The sequence below is a fragment of the Podarcis melisellensis genome (genome assembly GCF_964234715.1).
Source record: "Podarcis melisellensis genome assembly, chromosome: 10".
In the NCBI taxonomy this organism is placed as follows: domain Eukaryota; kingdom Metazoa; phylum Chordata; class Lepidosauria; order Squamata; family Lacertidae; genus Podarcis; species Podarcis melisellensis.
This window is the reverse complement of record NC_138542.1, coordinates 8,332,735-8,352,465: the sequence shown is the minus strand read 5'-3', so window position 1 is coordinate 8,352,465 and position 19,731 is coordinate 8,332,735. Positions and strand designations below refer to the sequence as shown.

The following is a 19,731-nucleotide window of genomic DNA, read 5'->3' as shown; positions in this document are numbered from 1 at the left end:
TGACCCAGGGTCGCCAAGTGAGTGGGAATTTGAAACCTGGTCCTCCTAAGTCGTGCTCCCACACTCTAACTGATAACCCAAAACTCTCATTGCCTTCTAGAGTTCTGGAGGTCCTCTGTTTTAGCTATGAAGGAACCGCTGAGCATACCAAAGTCAAGTCTAAATATTTGCAGCAGAAATAACCTGAAGGCGCTAAGCTCTTTGCCCGACTGTAAAGTAAACAACTGTCATAATGGTGCTTCGGCGCGGAGACAAAGGACAGAAGTTCCTGTGCAACCCTCGAGGGTCTCTTTGCAGGAGCTCTCCCTAAAGTTGCCCTGCCCGGATTGCAGCCTCGCCGACCCTCCCTCTAGCGCCTGCGTAGTGGAGCCTCCCTCTCTCTAGGGGCAAGCGGAGATTCCTTTCTCCCAGTGTCAGATTTGCATCCCGGCTGGAAGGAAGGAGCAGAAAAGGGTAAGGAGATAAAACTGCATGCCTTGCTGCCTTTGCTGTGGGAGATAAAAACCCTGCAACTTACTCTTTTTCCTCTCCCTTTTGCAGAAAGAAAGGTGAAATCCGGGTGGCTGTTTTGTCCTCTTTTCTTTCCTGGCAGAAGTAATGAGATGGGGCTTCTCCAGGTGCATCTTTGCTGTTTCCTAGGTAATTAAACATGGTTGTTTAATGTTGTTATGAACTGCCTTCTTGTTTTAAGCGGTCGGTGTGTATTCCCTGTTCCCCAAGCTGAGAAGAACTTTGTTAGTCCCGGAGCAGAACTTTTGTTTTTCATTCAAACCATCCCGTTTTAACAAATTTCAGATGTGCGGCAGCAACAAAAGGGGCTGCAGCACGAACTTTTGCAAGCGATGGCATTTGCCCAAGTACTTAGAAAACTCCCTTGTTGCAATTTAACCACCACCACCCTCCTCTCGTTTATGACTACCCTTATCTCTTCCCCTTCCTCTCCCTAGAGATTGCAAGCTCATTGCGGGCATAGACCGGTTTTCTAGCTACATCCGCCCTTATGTTACTCATGTCTTATGAACGATCAAGCGGGCTGTTTCCTCCTAAAGTTCCTTGCAAGCTGTAAGGATGCGCTGGAAGTTGGGGCATTTGCATGGCTAAGGCTGCAATCCTGCGCCCACTTACATGGGAGCAAGCCAGACTGACTTTCGAGGAAGTGCGCGTGGGATCGGCTGGCAATCGTAGAGTTGGAGAGTTGGAAGAGACCCTAAGGGTCATGTAGTCCAACCCCCCCCCCCCTGCAATGCAGGAATGCACGTGGGAGTACGTTTTACGGAACCTCGTGGGTTTACTTCCGTGTAAACCTGCATAGGATGAGGCTGCAAATTGGCTCAGGATGGAAGTCTGAAGTTCCAACTCCCACCTGGGAGTAAGTCTCATTGAATCCACTAGGGCAGGCACCCCCAAACTCGGCCCTCCAGGTGTTTTGGGACTACAATTCCCATCATCCATGACCACTGGTTAGGGATGATGGGAGTTGTAGTCCCAAAACATCTGGAGGGCCGAGTTTGGGGGTGCCTGCGCTAAGGCTTACTTCCCATAGGATGGCACTGTATAAGGCTTTGATCCTGTGCGCATTTTTCATGGTGCAAGTCCCATCAAACACAGTGGCATTTACTTCCGAGTAAACGGGCATCGGACTGCGCTTTACATAAGTTAATACCGTATTATGGCACGATTTTTGGCTTGCATTTTCGCAGTGACTCATAGCCCACTCTTAGATGCTAAGAACCTATTTTTAAAGTAGCCTGTGAACAATTCAGGCAAACTCAGACCTTTAAATGAATCCCCACAACCCCAACGGACACGCTGATAGAGACAGATCCACACGTCTGGGGAGTGCAGAAAAGCCCCCAGTTGTTTTTATTTTGATTATGCATTTTGTGGTTTTATATTTTGATTTTGTTCTGTGAGAGAAACCCAACCCGGTTTATGCCGCGATTCCTATACATCCCAGGCTGTAAACCCCATTGAAAGCAAATTGGCTCCCGTTCCTTGAGCATCAGCTTGCTCGGCTAGCTTGCATCCGTGTAGACTAGCGCGAAGCCTGGGGATCCAAAACCCCGCGGAACTCAGGGAGGAGGACGACGCCGGTGGGCGCGTTCGTGAGAACGGCGCGACACCCGAGTCGCGGGGAAACGCAAGCGCCTCGCCTGCTGCTCAAGTGAAATGATGCCCTGGTGGTGCTTCAGCCTCCAGAAACCTTGCGCGCACCCTACCATAGCGCATTCCTAGTCAGGTCTACTCGGAAGCAAGGCCCGCCGCGGCGTGCTTGCTCCCAGCTAAGCGCCAAGAGGCCTTGGCTTTCCGCTCCGCCTTCTTCGCGCTCTTCCTCGCCGCCGCTCCTGCTTTGCGTGCGCTCAGCTCCCCAGAGGGAGAAGCGGCCCGGCGTGGATTTGGGAAGAGTCGTCGCCTGGCGCCATATGGCTTTCCTTGCCCGCTTGTTCTCCGCCGCTGGGCGAGGAGGGGAGGGAATGGCGCCGGCTCCGTGAGGGGGAAATTGGCGGGAACTTCTTCCCCCTCAGCCTCGTGGCTCCCTCCGAAGCCTTCAGACTTGGCCTCCTCTTTGGAGCACGCTTCGCCTCACGACCCTCCAGTTAACATATTTATATTCCTATCCCACTCCAAGGTGGCCTTTCCCTGCTCTTCATATCGTCTTCAGGACAACCCTGTGACTTTGGTCATGTTGTTTCCAGAGCGAGGACAAAAACGTGGCACCCGCCAAATATTTCTTTCCCTGCTCTTCATATCGTCTTCAGGACAACCCTGTGACTTTGGTCATGTTGTTTCCAGAGCGAGGACAAAAACGTGGCACCCGCCAAATATTTCTGATTTCTTATTCAGGATGGTGCAGGCGGTTTTACTTACACACACACACACACACACACACACACACACACAGCATTGAGCAGAGAGGGCACAATATGGAGAAGATCCCATTTGGGGGCGTCAAGTTTTGGCCCCGCACAGTGTTGCAAAAGATGGCCAAACTTCTCTTCGCAACCGTTCCTTTGGGAATGGAGTTTGTTGAAGCACCTCGCCCCCTTGCCTTCTGCGCATGCTCTCAAGGGTGCTGTTTATGCGCCCCTTTGGCTCACACCCAGTGTGTTGCTTGTGGGGCGCAGTGGCGTAGCGTGGGTTGTCAGCACCCGGGGCAAGGCAAGTAATTTGCACCCCCTAACCCGTGGATTTGCGCCCCCTAACCCCCAGATGTTGCGACCGGTGCGGCAGGCCCCCCTGCACCCACACACTACGCCACTGGTGGGGCAGGTTAGGAAGAGAGATGGCTGCTGCGCCAAGGCCACCCAGTGAGCTTTGTGACTGAAGGGGGATTTGAACCCTGGTCCCCCTGGTCCTGGTTCAGGTTCGGTTTGTTTTTTAACAACCACACAGATTCTCAGAAGTTAGTCTCATTGGGACTGCAGCCTTTATGGGTTGCGCATGTGCAAGCTTGGTACAACTGCGCCAGCGGCTAGGATTCAGTCTAAAAACAGAACCCTATGTACGTTGACACAGAAGTATATTCATTTCACGTGCATCTCATTGTTCATCCAAGGCTCAAGGCATACAAGCTTCTTTCTAATTTTCAAACGAGATTGAAGAAAGAATTCCTGGCCTAAGGCCCCTTGGTCACATCCACACCAGTCATATTACTTTAACAGTCATGGTTTTCCCCAAAGAATCCTGGGAATTTTGTGTTTAACTTCTCACAGAACTGCCATTTTTAGCACCCTTAACAAACAACAGTTTTCAGGATTCTTTTTTTTTGCGGGGAGAGGGTTATTGTTTTTATTTTGATTATGTATTTTGTGGTTATATACCTCTGGGTATAGGGCGGTATATAAATTCAATAATAATAATAGTGCTTTGAATGTGGATATACCCTGGTCAGCTTCATAGCTACCATCACATTTGAATTGGGGTCTCATCAGTCCCAGCCTGACGCACTAATCCAATGGAAGCTAATGAGGGATCCACCAGATCCCTTGGGCCACAACTCCCAACATCCTGGTGGGAACTGTAGTCCACAAATCCAGAGGGCGCCTGGTTGGCTGCCCCTTTTGTAACCATTTTTCTACACTGGTATTCTGTCATACAGCCTTCTTTGTTCTTATTTCTAGGTTAAAAAATGGGAGGCAGTGTAAAATTGTGCCTGCTGTCTTTTTCCCCCCAGTATCACTGAATGCTTTAAACTGAAGGGGGAAATGGTAGTTAATAACAAATGCTTGTCACCTTTTGCTCATCCTGTACTAAGTTCAAATAACTCAGTGGGTAGATAACTATTTCCCCCTATAAGTGTTTGGGCTCCTTTTCTATTTAATTTTTATGGTGACATGCATGTGTCATGGACGGAAAATTGAAGGAATTGTGGTCTGGATGCTCCACCACAGATGCATTTCACAAGTTAGTGCATCTTGCTGAAATAACTTTCTGAAGTATTTTCAGTGGTGCACTCAACTGTGAGGTGAATCACTTTGATTTCTCTTTCATCACCTGGGTGTCCCATTTGTGGCAACCTAAATGAAAAAAATAAACAAACCTAAACCACAGCTCTCCGCAGACAGGAATGAGAAAGAGTTGTGTGATTTGTCCTGTGGTGATGATGTGCCCCTATATTTTCAATAAATCTGTTTTGTTTTTTTGCTACTTGCCCAGCTTAAATAACCATAGAATCCAGAATGCTTTTAGTCTAATCTGGGACAGGAATCGGTGGCTATCGCCTGCTTACTTGCAAGTCCACAAAAGCATTGACAGAGATTGCTTTATTCTTCAGCAAGAAAATGATTTGGCACAACTACATAGGGTTTAGTGTCTATCCCTTACTATTGTTAGCATCAACACATTTATGAAATTGCTATCTGGCAATTACCCTGTGTGTAAGGTGATGCTAATCATGGCAGACACCACTGAAACATCTCTTCCAAATGCTGATCTGCTCCTGGCCCTTGGTTCTCCTTCCCATTTTTAGGCCTGTGGACCATTGCAGTAGCTCAGGAACCAGAATTCAGCTACGGATGTGCGGAGGGGAGCTGCTATCCAGCCACAGGAGACTTGCTGATTGGCCGGGCTGACAAGCTAACGGTCACGTCCACATGTGGGCTTCAAAAGCCTGAACCATACTGCATTGTGAGCCACCTCCAGGTACGTTTTTTGCAGAAGAAGACTGTCTCAGAGCAAAGAGGAATTCGGTTGAGTGTAATTGAAGGGCAATTGATCATAACAGTCCTGGGTCTTCCTCTCTCTCCCCCCTTAGCTGACCAAGCAGCCCCACACCCTCTCTAGATAAGTAGAAACATCTGGTGCTGTCCAGAGCTTTGAGAGGAAGCAGACACCATCCCCCTGGATCAGATTTGTTTGTACAGTTGCATGTGTCCTGCTGTTTCCTGCTCTTGTTTGTTTTTGCTCCCTGAATGCACCAAACCACCTTCTCCCAGGATCATTAGGAGCGTGAGCCCTTCGTTCCCGCAGTCCTAGCTGTGACACCAACAAAAATTCTTATCTCAAACTTCTGGGAATTCTGTCCAAAAATGCAGATAAATCCCAGGGCTCTTAGTTTTAACAAAATATCTATGTCACTGGGCATGTCTGCATGGGAAGTTACCCCATTTCTGATTCAGCTTTTTTTTAGTGCGGAAGTGAAGTCACATCAGGAAGAAGCAAATGATGTGGGTGGGGGATCCCATTCTTTAATTGTGTTTCAAGTCGTTTGGCCTAAGATATTTTGATGCCCCAAAGTTAAAAAAAAAACAAAATACCACCACCGACATCAACAATCTTAGACTTAAAAGCCATGTGTGCACTGCAGACAGAGTAGCTACTGTTTGGGAAAGTCAGTTATTGCCTCCTTGAATGGATAGATCTCACTATCTATGGATCAAGACCACAGGTCAGAACTTGGGCTGTGTTCCTATATACACTTACAAGGGAGTAAATCCCATTGAGCACATTAGGATTACTCTTGATTAAATATCCATAGGAGTGTACTGTCTACTTACACTGAGATTAGTATTGGGACCACACTGATGTTAATGGCTACTAATTTCCCTCAAACTAGCATTTATAGTTCATATTCTGCATACTGATAAGATGGTTCTTATAACTAGCCATTACTTGTGTGTGTGAGGGGAGTGGCATTTCTGCATTAGTGTCAAATTTCTCTTCTGTAGTTTTGGTCACAATTAAGCAAGTCTTAATTCCCAATGCATTATAAGTACATGCAAAATTTCAGCTGAAGTTACTTGTTCTTAAACTATAATTGTTTATAGGCTAGGAATGTTAATGGTTAATGCGATTGTGGTGTAATGTGTCCAGATATATTAATAAAAACATTCTGCTGATTGCAGTACCCCCAGCATGATATATGAGAGCTGTCTAGACTACTTCCTTCATTTACAGTCTCTGGAAAGATATATAGCTAAAATTCTAGCAATTTCAGTGTGGTTGTAGATATAGACTAAGGAAATACAGTTAAGCAAACAAGGTCTAAGCAATACATTGTTAAATAACCCATTCTTTTCCCAGAGCATTTTTCAGATATAAAACAAATTTTGTCAAAAAGAAAATGAAATATGCTTTGAGTAAACAAATAGACAGTTATATATATATAAACTTAGTAAGTATTTTCTTAAAATAAATAAATAAGAGAAAGTAGCAGAGTAGTTTTTAATCTGAATAATAGGGGAAAGCTATATCCAGTTTTGGAAGACTCAACCCTTAGGGATGATGGTGAAAATGTTTCTGGTTATCCAGGTGAGAACAGGGCAATGAGCATATGGAAAGTAAAGATATCTACTTGAAGAAACCAATAATTGTAAGAGCAAGTCATAAACAAAAAGGGAGTTGGTGTATTGGTAATGATATGTAATACTAGAAGCCTACAAGCCAATCTGGGGAAGAGGGAGTGCTCAGGTTGAAAAGAGAACATGGATAATACTGAGTATATGAGAATCATGTTATCGTGAGATAAAGAAAGAAATTGGGAATAATCGAGATAGAAAGAGTTTGCAGTAATGAGGGACTTCAAAAACTTTCACAGTGACCATGCAAAATAGATGTTCATGTTGCAAGAAAAAGGCAAACTTTCTGGATAGCACAAATAGCTGTGCCTTGGAATGTACTATAATGACATCTGGTGCTCCCTCAGAGGTTGTCTACAAGTCTACCCACGCTGCCATTCCACTCCCACCAGCAGAATATAGCTAGTCAGGGGGCAAGAGCCCGCAAAAAGCATATAGTCATGCTTATAAATTCCTTGCCATCCACACATGATATTAGGCCACCACAGAGCAACACAATGCAGACTGCAACTGTACCACAATCAGCAAAAAAGGAATTAACTTGTCTTGAGAGCAGATAACTCAAGGAAAAAAATTTAGAGATAGAGAACATCAGATGGGATAGTGTTTTCTTATAACCACCTGGTTATAAGTGGTACCTCGGGTTACAGACGCTTCAGGTTACAGACTCTGCTAACCCAGAAATAGTACCTCAGGTTAAGAACTTTGCTTCAGAAATCGTGCTCCGGCGGCAGCAGGAGGCCCCATTAGCTAAAGTGGTGCTTCAGGTTAAGAACAGTTTCAGGTTAAGAGCGGACCTCCGGAATGAATTAAGTACTTAACCCGAGGTACCACTGTATGCCACATTGGTTTCCATAGCCGATTGTTGACAATGACATCAGTGCTCCTTCAGGAGAATCCCCCCAAACAATCCTAACATAACTGCAGAAGGGAGGCCAATCATTAATGCAAACCGATTAACCTCCAGTGAATAACTGGATCATAAAATCTGTCTTACTGCATAACTAAAACCAGCAGACAGTAATTTGGACAGGACCCATCAGCACATAGGAAGCACAGCAGTGGCGGACTTGGGCACTAGGACACCCTGCACAAGGCCAAAATTTGCCCCTCCCCTGTCTTCACGCTGCCTACTCGAAGGTGGGCAAGGAGGCACCTGGCTTTGGGAAGGAGACAGGAGGACCCTGGGACCCTTTCAGAGCCTCACGCCTCCTTCCCAAATATATATATATTTAATATTTAGATTTATTGTGTTTCAAGTTGTATCTCTTTTAATTTATGCTAATGCACTGAAAGAAAGGTGGGAAATAAAATACAATTTAAAAGTAGTGCCTATTCAGAATTAAACACTTTTAAATACATTCTAAGATGCTGCTACTGATCTATAACCATGTGCAATTAGGTCATTCTGTAAGAGACACTGAGTCAGACTGACAGTGTCAAGGCATCTAGGAATGAAGCATCACTCTGGTAGACTGCCCAGTATCTTCCAAATGACAGTTTCATGCTAGGCAGAAAAAGCTCGAGCCAGTAAAAGCACTTCAAAGCAAACACAGACTTCAAAGCAATCAAACCATTTAGATTATTCTACAACTTTGTTCTACAATTATTCTACAACTTAGCATGTTTGTCTTTACTTCTGCTCTCTGAGTACATTCACATGTAAAGCTAAACCATGGTTTTCCACTATGCAGACAAACCTTAAAGCTCTGGCAAGGGGGCAGAGTACCAACCTCACCCCCTTCCCCCTCTCCTCTTCCCACGTGTCTGGGAGAAGGAACATTTCAGTTCCTTTGAATCTCAGCTCAGTGCTATGAATGCAGCATAAATTCTGCTTTAAATTCTGATCAATTTCAAGATAAGCCAGCTTCAATCCATGTGTTATAAAGCTGATTGATTAAACTAGCCATATTTTGTTTTAAACCGGGATTTCAGTTTTATGCATATGCTAAGCTAAGATTTAAAGAAACCAAAACTGATAACAATCTCAGCAGGAAGGAGCCAGGCCTTTTGCTTCAAATCACTGAGGCTCATCAGTGTAGTGCTAAACCAACCAGGTAGCCAACAGGCTGCCCTTCAGATATTTTGGTCTCAAACTCCCACAACAGCCTCAGTAAGCAGCATGGCCAATGGTCAAGGAAGATGGGAGTTGTTATCCACAACACCTGGAAGTCAGCACGTTGACAACCCCTGCACTAAACCACAGTTTAGCATTACAGTGGTACCTCGGGTTAAGTACTTAATTCGTTCCGGAGGTCCGTACTTAACCTGAAACTGTTCTTAACCTGAAGCACCACTTTCGCTAATGGGGCCTCCTGCTGCCGCCACACCACCGGAGCACGATTTCTGTTCTCATCCTGAAGCAAAGTTCTTAACCTGAAGCACTCTTTCTGGGTTAGCGGAGTCTGTAACCTGAAGTGTATGTAACCTGAAGTGTATGTAACCCGAGGTACCACTGTACATGTGAACAAGCCCTTTGCCTTCCAAGAGACCCATGTGTTCTAATTAGCATGGCAGACTGAACCAAGGAGCTATTGGATTTTATATTTTCGAAACTGGGGAAACAACCCATTATCTTTTCTTTATCTCGATAGCCCTTAGAGTGCCTCCTGTGATCTGTCTTGCACCTGGTGAGGCTAATCTAAAGACATATATCCAACTTATTCTGCAGTTCTTCTTTGACTATTAGAAGCTACAAAATTTGGGCCAACGACATGCCCACCTTTTCCTCTGCCCCCCTCTACCCCCTTTTTAATTAACATTCTGTTCTGCTCAAAAACTCTCTCATAACTTTATGGTGTTTTTGCTAGACCCTAATAAAGGCAGTCGCATCTTGTGGCTTTTGGATCCCTCCCCCACCTGCAAAGCAATCAATCCCTGGAGTCTCTCAAGTGACTCAGTGATGCTGAACCAGACATTCAGAGATTGCTCCTCCATCACCCCTCCCCCAAGTTAAAGGCACAGATAAGTACAATAGTATGAAGCAACCATCCATTGCGCTAGAGCACAGTGACTGTCCATGTAAAAGAAAGAGGCATGCAAGGGTATTTATCTTTTGTCCAATGCATATCCTTGCATCAGGCTCAGACAGTAGCAGAAGCGAGATAAGAGAACAATAAAAGACAAATATTTTGGGTCGACTGAATGCCTGTTTCCAGGAATGCTTGCAGGAGTTGTATGCAAATAGCTCAGATAAATATACTATAAATATTTTTAAATAACTGTTTTGAGCCCCCAGCAAGTTGAACTTAATGTGAAGCCTTCCTTTGATGTGACCATAGACTTTATTCTGAATGGTGCTCAGGATCTGGTGCAAGTGTTGTCAGATGGATTTCGAGACGTGACCACAATGCTATCAAATGCAACATATATGTCAGTGACAAAATCCCCAGAGAGTTCCAGCGTTTTATTTTCAAAAGCAGAAATGAGATTAAAAGAAAGTCAGAAGCAAGAGTTAGAATGATAAAATATATTCAGGAAATTTGCAGGTTCTTTAAAACCCTAGTAAGAGGAGCTCAGATAGAATTAATACCATCGATTAGGAAAGGTTCCAAGAAATCCATGAGCATGTCAAAAGGCAAGATGGGGATTTCCAAAAATGGAAGTCTTGCCCATACAAAACACAAGCTCTGGTTAAACAACTACAAGACAAGATGAAAAATGGCCATAGTTACCCTCTGTCTTTGAATAAGGCGTCGTATTCAAGTCAGAAGAGGAATACTGCTGCCCCTCCCTTTCATGCGTTGCTGTTGACTGTAAGGATAAGTGCAGCATAGTTGTGGATTGGGTGGTCGGTGGAATTTAGGGGAAGACAGTGACTTCCACAAGATTGATCTGTCTTGTTTGTTTCAGGAGGATAAAAAGTGTTTCACCTGCTCTTCACGGGACCCATTCCATGAGACACTCAATCCTGACAGCCATCGTATTGAAAATGTGGTCACTACCTTTGCTCCAAACCGTCTCAAGTTATGGTGGCAGTCAGAAAATGGTAAGCTGTTTATGTGGGAAGAATTTCCCCAACACTTAATTGGTTGCCCTCAGTTGATCTTAAAACCTTGCTTTGTATTCATAATCATCTATACAGCTGTTTGCCTTGTAATTACTCCTGCTTCATAGTTTCAGTCTTTTGAACATGGTTTTTTTTCGTATGTGTGTGTGTAAAACTATATCCTTTAATTATAGGTTGTTGCTTTTTCAGGCAATGTCTCAAAATGCTTGGAAGGCAAGAATTAATAGTTCCAATTATCTAGTTATTTTAAAAAGGAGAAATTTTCACATATTGCCCTCCATCTTTTTCTCCTTTAAGATCAGAATGAGACATATGAGAAAATGTTTTATCAGGAATAATACTAGTCAATTCCTTGATTGGTTGTGAAACTCCTATGATTTTAGTTTACACAGAGTTTCTTTCATGAACAAATACAAGTGTATTATTGATTTCAGTGAAACTTACTTATAAGTAAGTACTCTTAAGAAAAACTCTTCCTTATATTACAGAGAAAAAAATCATTAAGAATTAAGTAACTTGAGCTCTCTATCTTCAGTATTTTCCATTTGGTATTCTAAACAGCCGTCATGTAATTTTATTGTACTAAACTTGGCAGCAGCAGCAGCGCATAAATGTTTCAGCATAAAAGTTCACACAAGTATCCCTCAGAAATAAATAACACATGGTTCTTCTTGCTTGGGTTGTTTGTTGTTGTGTGGGGTTTTTTTGCATTAGACCAGGCTCCAGTAAGGTCATTTATAATGATTCATAGTTCAATGGAAATTATTGTTGTCTAAAATGTTGAGAGCACAGTTCTTCCCTTTCTTCTTGTGTCTGTCTCCTGTACTTAAAAGGATTCACAGGCTTACATTTTATGGCAGGGAGACATCAAACTTCTGCCATTGGCTGAGAAAAAACTTGAAACTTATTTAGGCTTAGTAAGCTGCAAGCAGCAGCATCTCCTGACATGGTGTGGCTACATTGGCTGAAGGCGGCACCATAAAGGGGAAGACGGAGGCAAATAAATCAGACAAACCGATCCTTCCTTCTCAGTGCTATGCCCAAGTGGGCATATTATACCCTGTTTCCCCCAGCTGCCTCTATGAAAGAATCCTTTAACATTTTGGACTTTTAACTGGCCCGACCTATTCCATGCATTGGGAAGAATGGAATGTCACTTGGGTGCAGGGTGAATGACAAGGCCTCAGACCACATTTTTCCAGAACAAGCAAGGTGTTAACTGGGGTCTTCCTCTGTGTGCTCCCTCTGAGAGATTTAGAAGGTGGTGATAAGGGTAGAGGGCCTTTTCAGTTGTGACTCCTTGGTTGTCAAATATTCTTCCCAGTGAGACCCACCTGTCCCAGATATTTGACAAGTTTAAGATGATTTGGTTGTGTGTTGATGCTATCTTTTTTTGCTGAAGTTTTTGCAGCTGTTTTATTGCACCTGTTTTACAGACTACTTTTTTTCATTCCAGCAGGCATTTTAACTGAAATCTGATTTTACAGTTTTAACTAATTTCTACCTTTTCCGTATAGTATTTCTTGTGCACTGCTTAGAGACAACTATAGTTAAGTGGTATATAAACTTCCTACTAAATAAATAAATCAAGCAAGCAAGCCTTTCTGGCCATAGCAAGTTAGTTAGTTATTGCTGTTTAATCATATAAAGCATTCTATACCAAGTTTAGTATTCTGTGGTATTTAGGCACAGTATTCTAATGTTACTATGGAAAAGGGGTTCTGAAGTGATGTCTAAAAAGCACATTACATATTCCATTGGTGCTGTGTGAGAATTTTTTTTAAAAATGATGGTGTTCTTCATGGTTTTATTCAGGTCTCCCATTGATTTTTATACAGCTTGTTTCTAAACAACTGAGCTTAAGGATAAGAACCCTATGTAGAATTTGTCCCTGGTTTCCTTTTGACTCTGTGAATGTTCCCAAATATAAACGCTAGAGATCTTTTAAAAAGAAAAACCCTGTGATTTTTAATTTCTACAACAAGTAGCTGATTAGGACTTAGTTGTTATGTTACTCTATATTGCACCCTTTCACAGAGAACAAAAACAAAAAACAAAACTGGCTTTTTTGTAACCAAACACATACCCCCAGGAAAAGAAATGATGAAATTAGGCTTTTGACAAATGTTCTTGTTTACTGTGCAACTTCCTCTCTTGGTCCTGTAGGAGTAGAAAATGTAACCATCCAGTTGGACCTGGAAGCCGAATTCCATTTCACTCATCTCATTATGACCTTCAAGGTAAAGAATCCATAACATTCTCGCAAATCACAAATGACCCTTGTGTAATCTGGTACTGGTCATGGAAGGCAGTTAACTAGCTGCTTGAGAATAAAATGCATAGCACCCCATGTTTTGAGGAGATCTTTTAAAAAGGATTTTAAAAGCTATTAAAACTGGAATGCAAGAGGTAAGATAAACCACATCAGTTTTACGATACAGGCTAATTGGCTTCTTCTGCATTCTTAGGTAAGTCTTTAAATAAATTCCAAACACTCAGAAAGCGGGAAAAACAAAGATTAGGACTGCAATCCTGATTCCTCTAGCCCCACTGAATTTTGTAAAACTTACTACTGAAAGGTCATGGTTAGGATTGCAGTCTTACTGTTGTTTTTTCATCTGTGCCCTCTGCAGCAGTAATCAGTAGCTGGTCTATCACTAATTTTTTGTTGATAAAGTTGAGGGTTCTGTAGGATGTTTTGTCCACATAGCCTTCTCTGTTCTCCTTATAGTTGTATCAGATCCAAACCGGGGAATGTGATTCTTTAAGACAACAAAATTATTGGCTTTAGAATTCTCTCAAATTTGGCAGCTGAAATAATCTCCAGGAAAAAAAGAACATCTGTATACAAAGTTCTTTTGTTTCCTTCTGAACAGATGTCTTGGCAGGGCAGATGCGCCCATATGGTTTAAAATATATTTCATTGGGGAGGTACACAATAGTTTGACTCTCCTGAGACGTGCATTCAGAAAATCTGTGCTGGGATTACATTTAATGCATTGCTTATGTGAAAATAATTTAGACGCTTAATTTCATACCAAGTGAGCAGTACCTAATAATAGTCAGTACGTACACCCAAGAAGCACCATATATGTTTGTACAGTATAGAATTTGTAATCAATTGAATACCCGACTTTTAACTGATATAATCAATCTCTTCCATTTAACTTACTTTTCCCCATCTTTATCAAAGCATCAATACAGGTGCCTTTCTATGAGCACACATAACTGCCTAATATTTGGTCAGGCCACTGGGCTGTATAAACCAGCAGTCCTCAACCATGGAGCCAAGGGGTACATCAGGAAATTCAAGAAGCACTCACGACCATCACAGAACAACTATTTCATTTAAGATAAATTGGCAATGCTCAGAGCCCCCGCCCCCAGCAGTCAAAACACGCCCCCTGAATCAAACAAACTGCAGGCAGGGCTTTTTTCCAGCTAGAACTCACCAGAACTGAATTCCAGCAACTCTGTACATTCTGGCACCTCTTTGGTGCTGTTCCCCTGCATGGCACTCTGGGCTGTGGGCAGCAGCGTGAGATATATTCCTGTTCCTGTGGCGGTAGGGTGAGCGGGTAAAGAAGAAATGTCCCACTCCGAAAAAAAGGCTCAACAACTTCTTCGGGTGGGTGCTCCCCCTAAAAAAAGCTACACAAGTTCCAACACCTTTTTTTCTATATAAAAAAAAACCCTACATCCAAACAACCTCCTCAAAATGCAAAAAGAAAATGAATGAAAACGCTTAGGAGGCGTGGGGGCATTGGTGAGAGCCTTAGGAGGAGGTTTTCTGAAGGCACCACATTGGGGCAATCCATACAAGTGACTCTTAAGATATGAAGCAGACATATTTCTCAGCCCTGCTACCTGCTATCTAGAAATACCAAAGATTAAATATTGTGCCCACAAAGCATTGCTGTACTGCTGAGCAATGGTCCTTATTATGTTAGTCTGGTTGATATCACCCCACCCCCCCATACTGATCTATTTGTGGCAAAATAAACTGCAACGCAGCCTTATTGCTACTGATACATTTGCTCGCGCTGTGACTTCATGAGTCCTTCAAGCAACACCATTCCTATACAATCTGGGGATTTAGCTGGTGCAGCTGTGCCTTTTTCTGGTACAGCCTGGACGAATGAATGAATATCACTATTAACACGCTCCTTGGCCCATGAGGGGGCCTTGACCTGTTGGAGCACCTGCAATTACAAGAGGCTTATTGTTGTTTAAAAGCATATTCTGTGGACTGACATGCATAGGCCACACAGATCTGAGCATAATCATTGCAAGACGAAGAAGCGGCAGAAAAGTCAAATAAACGTTCAGGAAATCGTAAATGATACTGGAATTTTTTTTTCAAATATTTGATGAACATTGTTTCAAATAATTTGTAGCTTAACATTCATTAAAATCTATTCCTCTTCTTGATTCTTAGACGTTTCGCCCAGCTGCAATGCTGATTGAAAGATCCTCAGATTTTGGGAAAACTTGGCAAGTATATAGATACTTTGCCTATGACTGTGAGTCTTCATTCCCAGGTGTTTACAGTGGACCAATGAAGAAAGTAGATGACATAATTTGTGATTCCCGTTACTCTGATATTGAACCTTCAACTGAGGGAGAGGTTCGTAGTTTTATCTACAATTGATTTGCCTTACCAGTGAGGCCGTATCTCTGTGACGATGATGAATCCTCATGTTTCTTTCAGGTAATTTATCGTGCTCTGGACCCTGCTTTTAGAATAGAGGACCCATATAGCCCAAGAATTCAAAGTAAGTATGCAAGCTTCTTATCTTCCTATACATTTTTAGGATTGCGCTTGAACTGCATTAAATACTTTACAATAATTACTTCACATGTCAGCCTTGTGTGGTGAAGTCTTCTTCACTTTTTGCAGACAGAGAAAGAAGGGTGAGAAATAGTTACTTATTCAAGGTTATTCAATAATTCTGTCACCAAGCTGGCAGATCGTAGGTTCCTTGCGGACTCATGTTTTCATACTACTTGCACTGATTGCACAACCTCTTAGTCTTGAAAGTTAAAAAGAATTACAAGTTGTTGTTACAGAATATGGAAAAACTTGCATCCTTGTACTGGCTTGTTGGAGTCAGTATGTTTCAACATTTCAGAGCACAGGTTCGTTTCAGATGGATTTCAAGTGAGCTTGGAAATGTATGTGTTTGCAAGACTGGAGTGCCTGAAGAATTTTCATTAACACCAACCTGTGATCCCCACTAGGATCAAAGGAGCTCTTAAACATGCATGCTTAGAAGCTGATGAAAGGGTACTGAAATGTCCTCAGGTGTCCCATCACAAACAACAGTGGTGATGAACATACGGAAATTTTAAATGACTCAATAGAGCTAAGTCTATTTAAATCAATATTTCAGCTACATAAATTCCTGCTTCATTTCAGCATATACTATTAATGAGTGACATTTACAACTTGCTGCTGAACAATCATAATACATTTAAATGTATTTATTTAATAGAGCATACTTCCTTTCCTGTTGCAGAGCTTCAGGTTGATTAAAATCAGGCTAGGCCCAGGGCATGGATTTAAGGTTCATGATACAGTAACTTTGCAAAAGCTGAGCAGGACCAAGTCTGCTCAGTGACTGAATGGAAGACTGGATGAGAACCCTACTTATGCCTTTGGTGTCTGTGATGGAAGAAAGGCAGGGTATAGATGTAATAAAATAGATTTAACATTGGAAAGCAGTTCTTTAATAATAATACTTTGAATTTGTATAGTGCTTAAACTTAGTTGCCTTAGCCTAAGTGTATTTTCAGGGAAACTTATTGCTGGTATATTTATTTTCTTTTCATGAATTTCCACCTCACTATTTAGCCAAAAGAGGCTCCCAGGAAAGCTTATACACTAAAAACAAGATAGACCCTGCTTCTAAATCGTACAAAACAAAAGGAAAATGGATTGGGGTGTGTGGAGAAAGAAATAAGCAAACACAGGCACCAGATATTCATTACAGGATCTTCTAGTGATCAGCTGGGATGGAAACAGTTAATTGAGAAGAGGTCCCCAATGGTTGATGGTGTCTTTAAGTTGCACCAGTTGTTGCATCCCCCACCCCCAGCTCATTACTGCTTGGGGGAATGGCTTGCAGTTGATGGGGGAATGGGAGGCGATAAATATGTGCAACTCCCATCATCCCTGACTGCTGGTCCTGTTAGCTAGGGATGATGGGAGTTGTAGTCCAACAATAGCTGGGGACCCAAGTTTGAGAAACGCTTTGTTACACTCATAAGTTTTTCATAATAAATATTCTTAATATGTCTCCTGCAACGAAACTAAATTTCTTTTTTAAAAAAACAACAACACCCTTACTTTATTTATCTTTGGCTTTTCAGATATGTTAAAAATCACAAATTTAAGAATCAAATTTACCAAACTGCACACACTGGGAGACAACCTTCTGGATTCGAGAATGGAAATCAGAGAAAAATATTATTATGCCATTTATGACATGGTGGTCCGTGGAAATTGCTTCTGTTATGGACATGCCAGTGAGTGCGCACCGGTGCATGGATATGATGAAGAGGTGGAAGGAATGGTAAATCTTTATATATTTTTCATAACAAGCAGTGTTAAAGTCAGATAGGTTGCAATTCTGCCACTCAGACTCTAAGAGGTTCCCTCCTTGAGAGCTACCAACGTAAACAAAGGTAGCAAAACTAGATTTTCTATCAATTTAAATTATTGTTGAGGGTCAAAGTAAATGAGACATCAGTAGCCATGGGTAAGGGGGAGGTTTAGCACAACCATGTCCCAGTCCCTGAAAAGCTTGGATGTAGAACAGCTTGCATATAGCTGCTTGGTATAAACTGGATTAAACAAACTGAGCTGTCACAAGCCAAATTAGCATCTCATTTTAAGGGTGTTCTGGACAGCATGTAGTTCCTTTTTACATTAGACGGGTGAGAAAGGAGACACTGCTGCCCTGGCAGTCAACATCTTCCCAGTCAAAGATGAAGTAACTTGTTCTTCTTGTTGATCCATTATTTCCAAGCCGCTGGATTTTTGTAAAAAAGTCCCTAGAAATTCTCACAACAATCAAAGACTAACTACTATTTCTTTATATGAATCCTTAGTCAATGAGAGGAAATGAGCATTGCTTTTATTTTCAATATATTGTGTCTTTGTATGTATGTATGTTCCAATCTCTCTCTCTTTCTTTAAATGAAAGGTCCATGGTCACTGCATGTGCAGGCACAACACCAAAGGCCTAAACTGTGAACAGTGCTTGGACTTTTACCATGACTTGCCATGGCGACCTGCCGAGGGTCGCAACAGCAATGCATGCAAAAGTAGGTGTGACAAATTTAAATTCTGCTTTGTAAAATCTATGGTACTAATGTCTGATGAGCCTTTCGTGAGAAACTGTGCTCTCTCACAGATTACCCAACTTTTAATCAACTTTGCTAATAAAAATACTCAGCTGCCGCTGCACTCCTTTCTAAATAAGTTAATGTAGTTGTTTGATGGAAATTTTAGTTTTAAAAATGGATTGTCGCTTAGAATTAGTTTGTTTATCTTTATCCTAGAATGCAATTGCAACGAACACTCTGCACAGTGCCACTTCGACATGGCCGTGTACATGGCAACTGGAAATACCAGCGGTGGAGTGTGTGATGACTGTCAGCACAACACGGTGGGGCGTAATTGTGAGCAGTGCAAACCCTTCTACTTCCAGCATCCAGAGAAAGATATTCGGGACCCCAACATTTGTGAACGTAAGTACATTGTCTCCAAAGTGTAGTTGACAGCTTGTTAAGATAAATGAGTGTGATTCTGAAATAATAAATAAAACTTTGTAGTTCTTTTTTATCCTAAAATGTAGAAATGGAAGACTTACTGCATGTTCCAGAAACATTGTGGGTTACATCTGATGTAGGCCACAGTCAGAGTAAATCCACTGAAATGGGCATGGCTAATTTAAGACCATTCATTTCATTGGGCCTACTCTGAATATGACCACTTATGTGTACTGATTTGTAATAGCAGAGGCTCCTGTATTCAAAGTGATAGAGCATAAAATTTTGGCTAAATGGGAAAGCTAGTTGCCATTTGGTGGGGCACAGCAGCTTCAGACAGTGGGAGGCTTTGATGACAGAATTTTCGGGAAATGGAATTGGTGTTGTATTTGGCTATAATATATAGCCCAGTAGCTATGATTGCATAGTAAAGAGCTGCTATTTCTTTTAGCGTGCAACTGTGATCCAATTGGCTCCCAGGATGGCGGGGTATGTGATCGCTACACTGACTACTCAACAGGCCTTATTGCTGGACAGTGCCGTTGCAAATTATACGTGGAAGGGGAGCGCTGTGATTTCTGCAAGGAAGGATTCTATGGATTAAGTTCAGATAATCCACTAGGTTGTCTGTGTAAGTAAAACAAAAAGAAACCACTTTGTAGTTTTGAGCAAGAGTAGTGTTTCTAATGCTGCACCTCACTGATCATGTTAACGGAATCTTATTAAGTTTAGAGCTATATTTTTTATTTGTAAATACATTGCCTGCCCTGCCTGCCATTGTGTGTGTGTGTGTGTGTGTGTGTGTGTGTGTGTGTGTGTTTTACTGACATAGAGGATCAGGAAGGTATAAATTCATATTATCTTGCATTGTTTACTTTCCTGGCCTTTCCTGTACGTTCAAATTTAATTTTGGTGTGGGGATACAAGAGCTGTTTTCTGTTTTTATTTGTTTTGTTTTCCAAGCAACAGAAGTCTCTTATCCTGTTCCTTGCACACCGGAGGGGGAAACCCATCACCTTTCAGTATTCTGGCCAACAAGTGCAAAGGTGCTGGGATGGTCTATAAGCACTTGAGCGTTTGGGGGCAGAGGGTTGTATTTAATTTAAATGACTCACTTTAAATATATCAGACTTCTTGCATTTTGCTTTT

The 19,731-nt window shown here is 42.2% G+C and overlaps 1 protein-coding gene and 1 long non-coding RNA gene across 4 annotated transcripts in view; one reads left to right on the top strand and one right to left on the bottom strand.

Annotated features, from left to right (window-relative positions):
- Window positions 1–328: 328 nt before the first annotated feature.
- On the bottom strand, window positions 329–2,513 carry LOC309379062. The gene is made up of 3 exons (XR_014172333.1): window positions 2,220–2,513; window positions 518–635; window positions 329–430 (listed from the first exon to the last, which is right to left on the bottom strand). It is a non-coding gene; the product is annotated as an uncharacterized lncRNA (long non-coding RNA).
- Window positions 432–19,731, top strand: part of LAMB1 (laminin subunit beta 1) — a 56,913-nt gene continuing 37,613 nt past the window's right edge. Inside the window, exons 1-11 of one of the 3 annotated variants that reach the window (XM_081927605.1) lie at window positions 432–453; window positions 541–639; window positions 4,970–5,142; window positions 10,650–10,785; window positions 12,973–13,046; window positions 15,245–15,433; window positions 15,518–15,581; window positions 17,179–17,381; window positions 18,015–18,135; window positions 18,373–18,561; window positions 19,034–19,213. In XM_081927605.1, coding sequence (XP_081783731.1) covers window positions 603–639; window positions 4,970–5,142; window positions 10,650–10,785; window positions 12,973–13,046; window positions 15,245–15,433; window positions 15,518–15,581; window positions 17,179–17,381; window positions 18,015–18,135; window positions 18,373–18,561; window positions 19,034–19,213 — 1,366 coding nt within the window. In that variant the 5' untranslated portion in view covers window positions 432–453; window positions 541–602. Of the gene's footprint in view, window positions 454–540; window positions 640–3,426; window positions 3,503–4,041; window positions 4,405–4,969; window positions 5,143–10,649; window positions 10,786–12,972; window positions 13,047–15,244; window positions 15,434–15,517; window positions 15,582–17,178; window positions 17,382–18,014; window positions 18,136–18,372; window positions 18,562–19,033; window positions 19,214–19,731 lie in introns of those variants that run through there. The other 2 variants (XM_081927604.1, XM_081927606.1) reach the window with 2 other exon arrangements.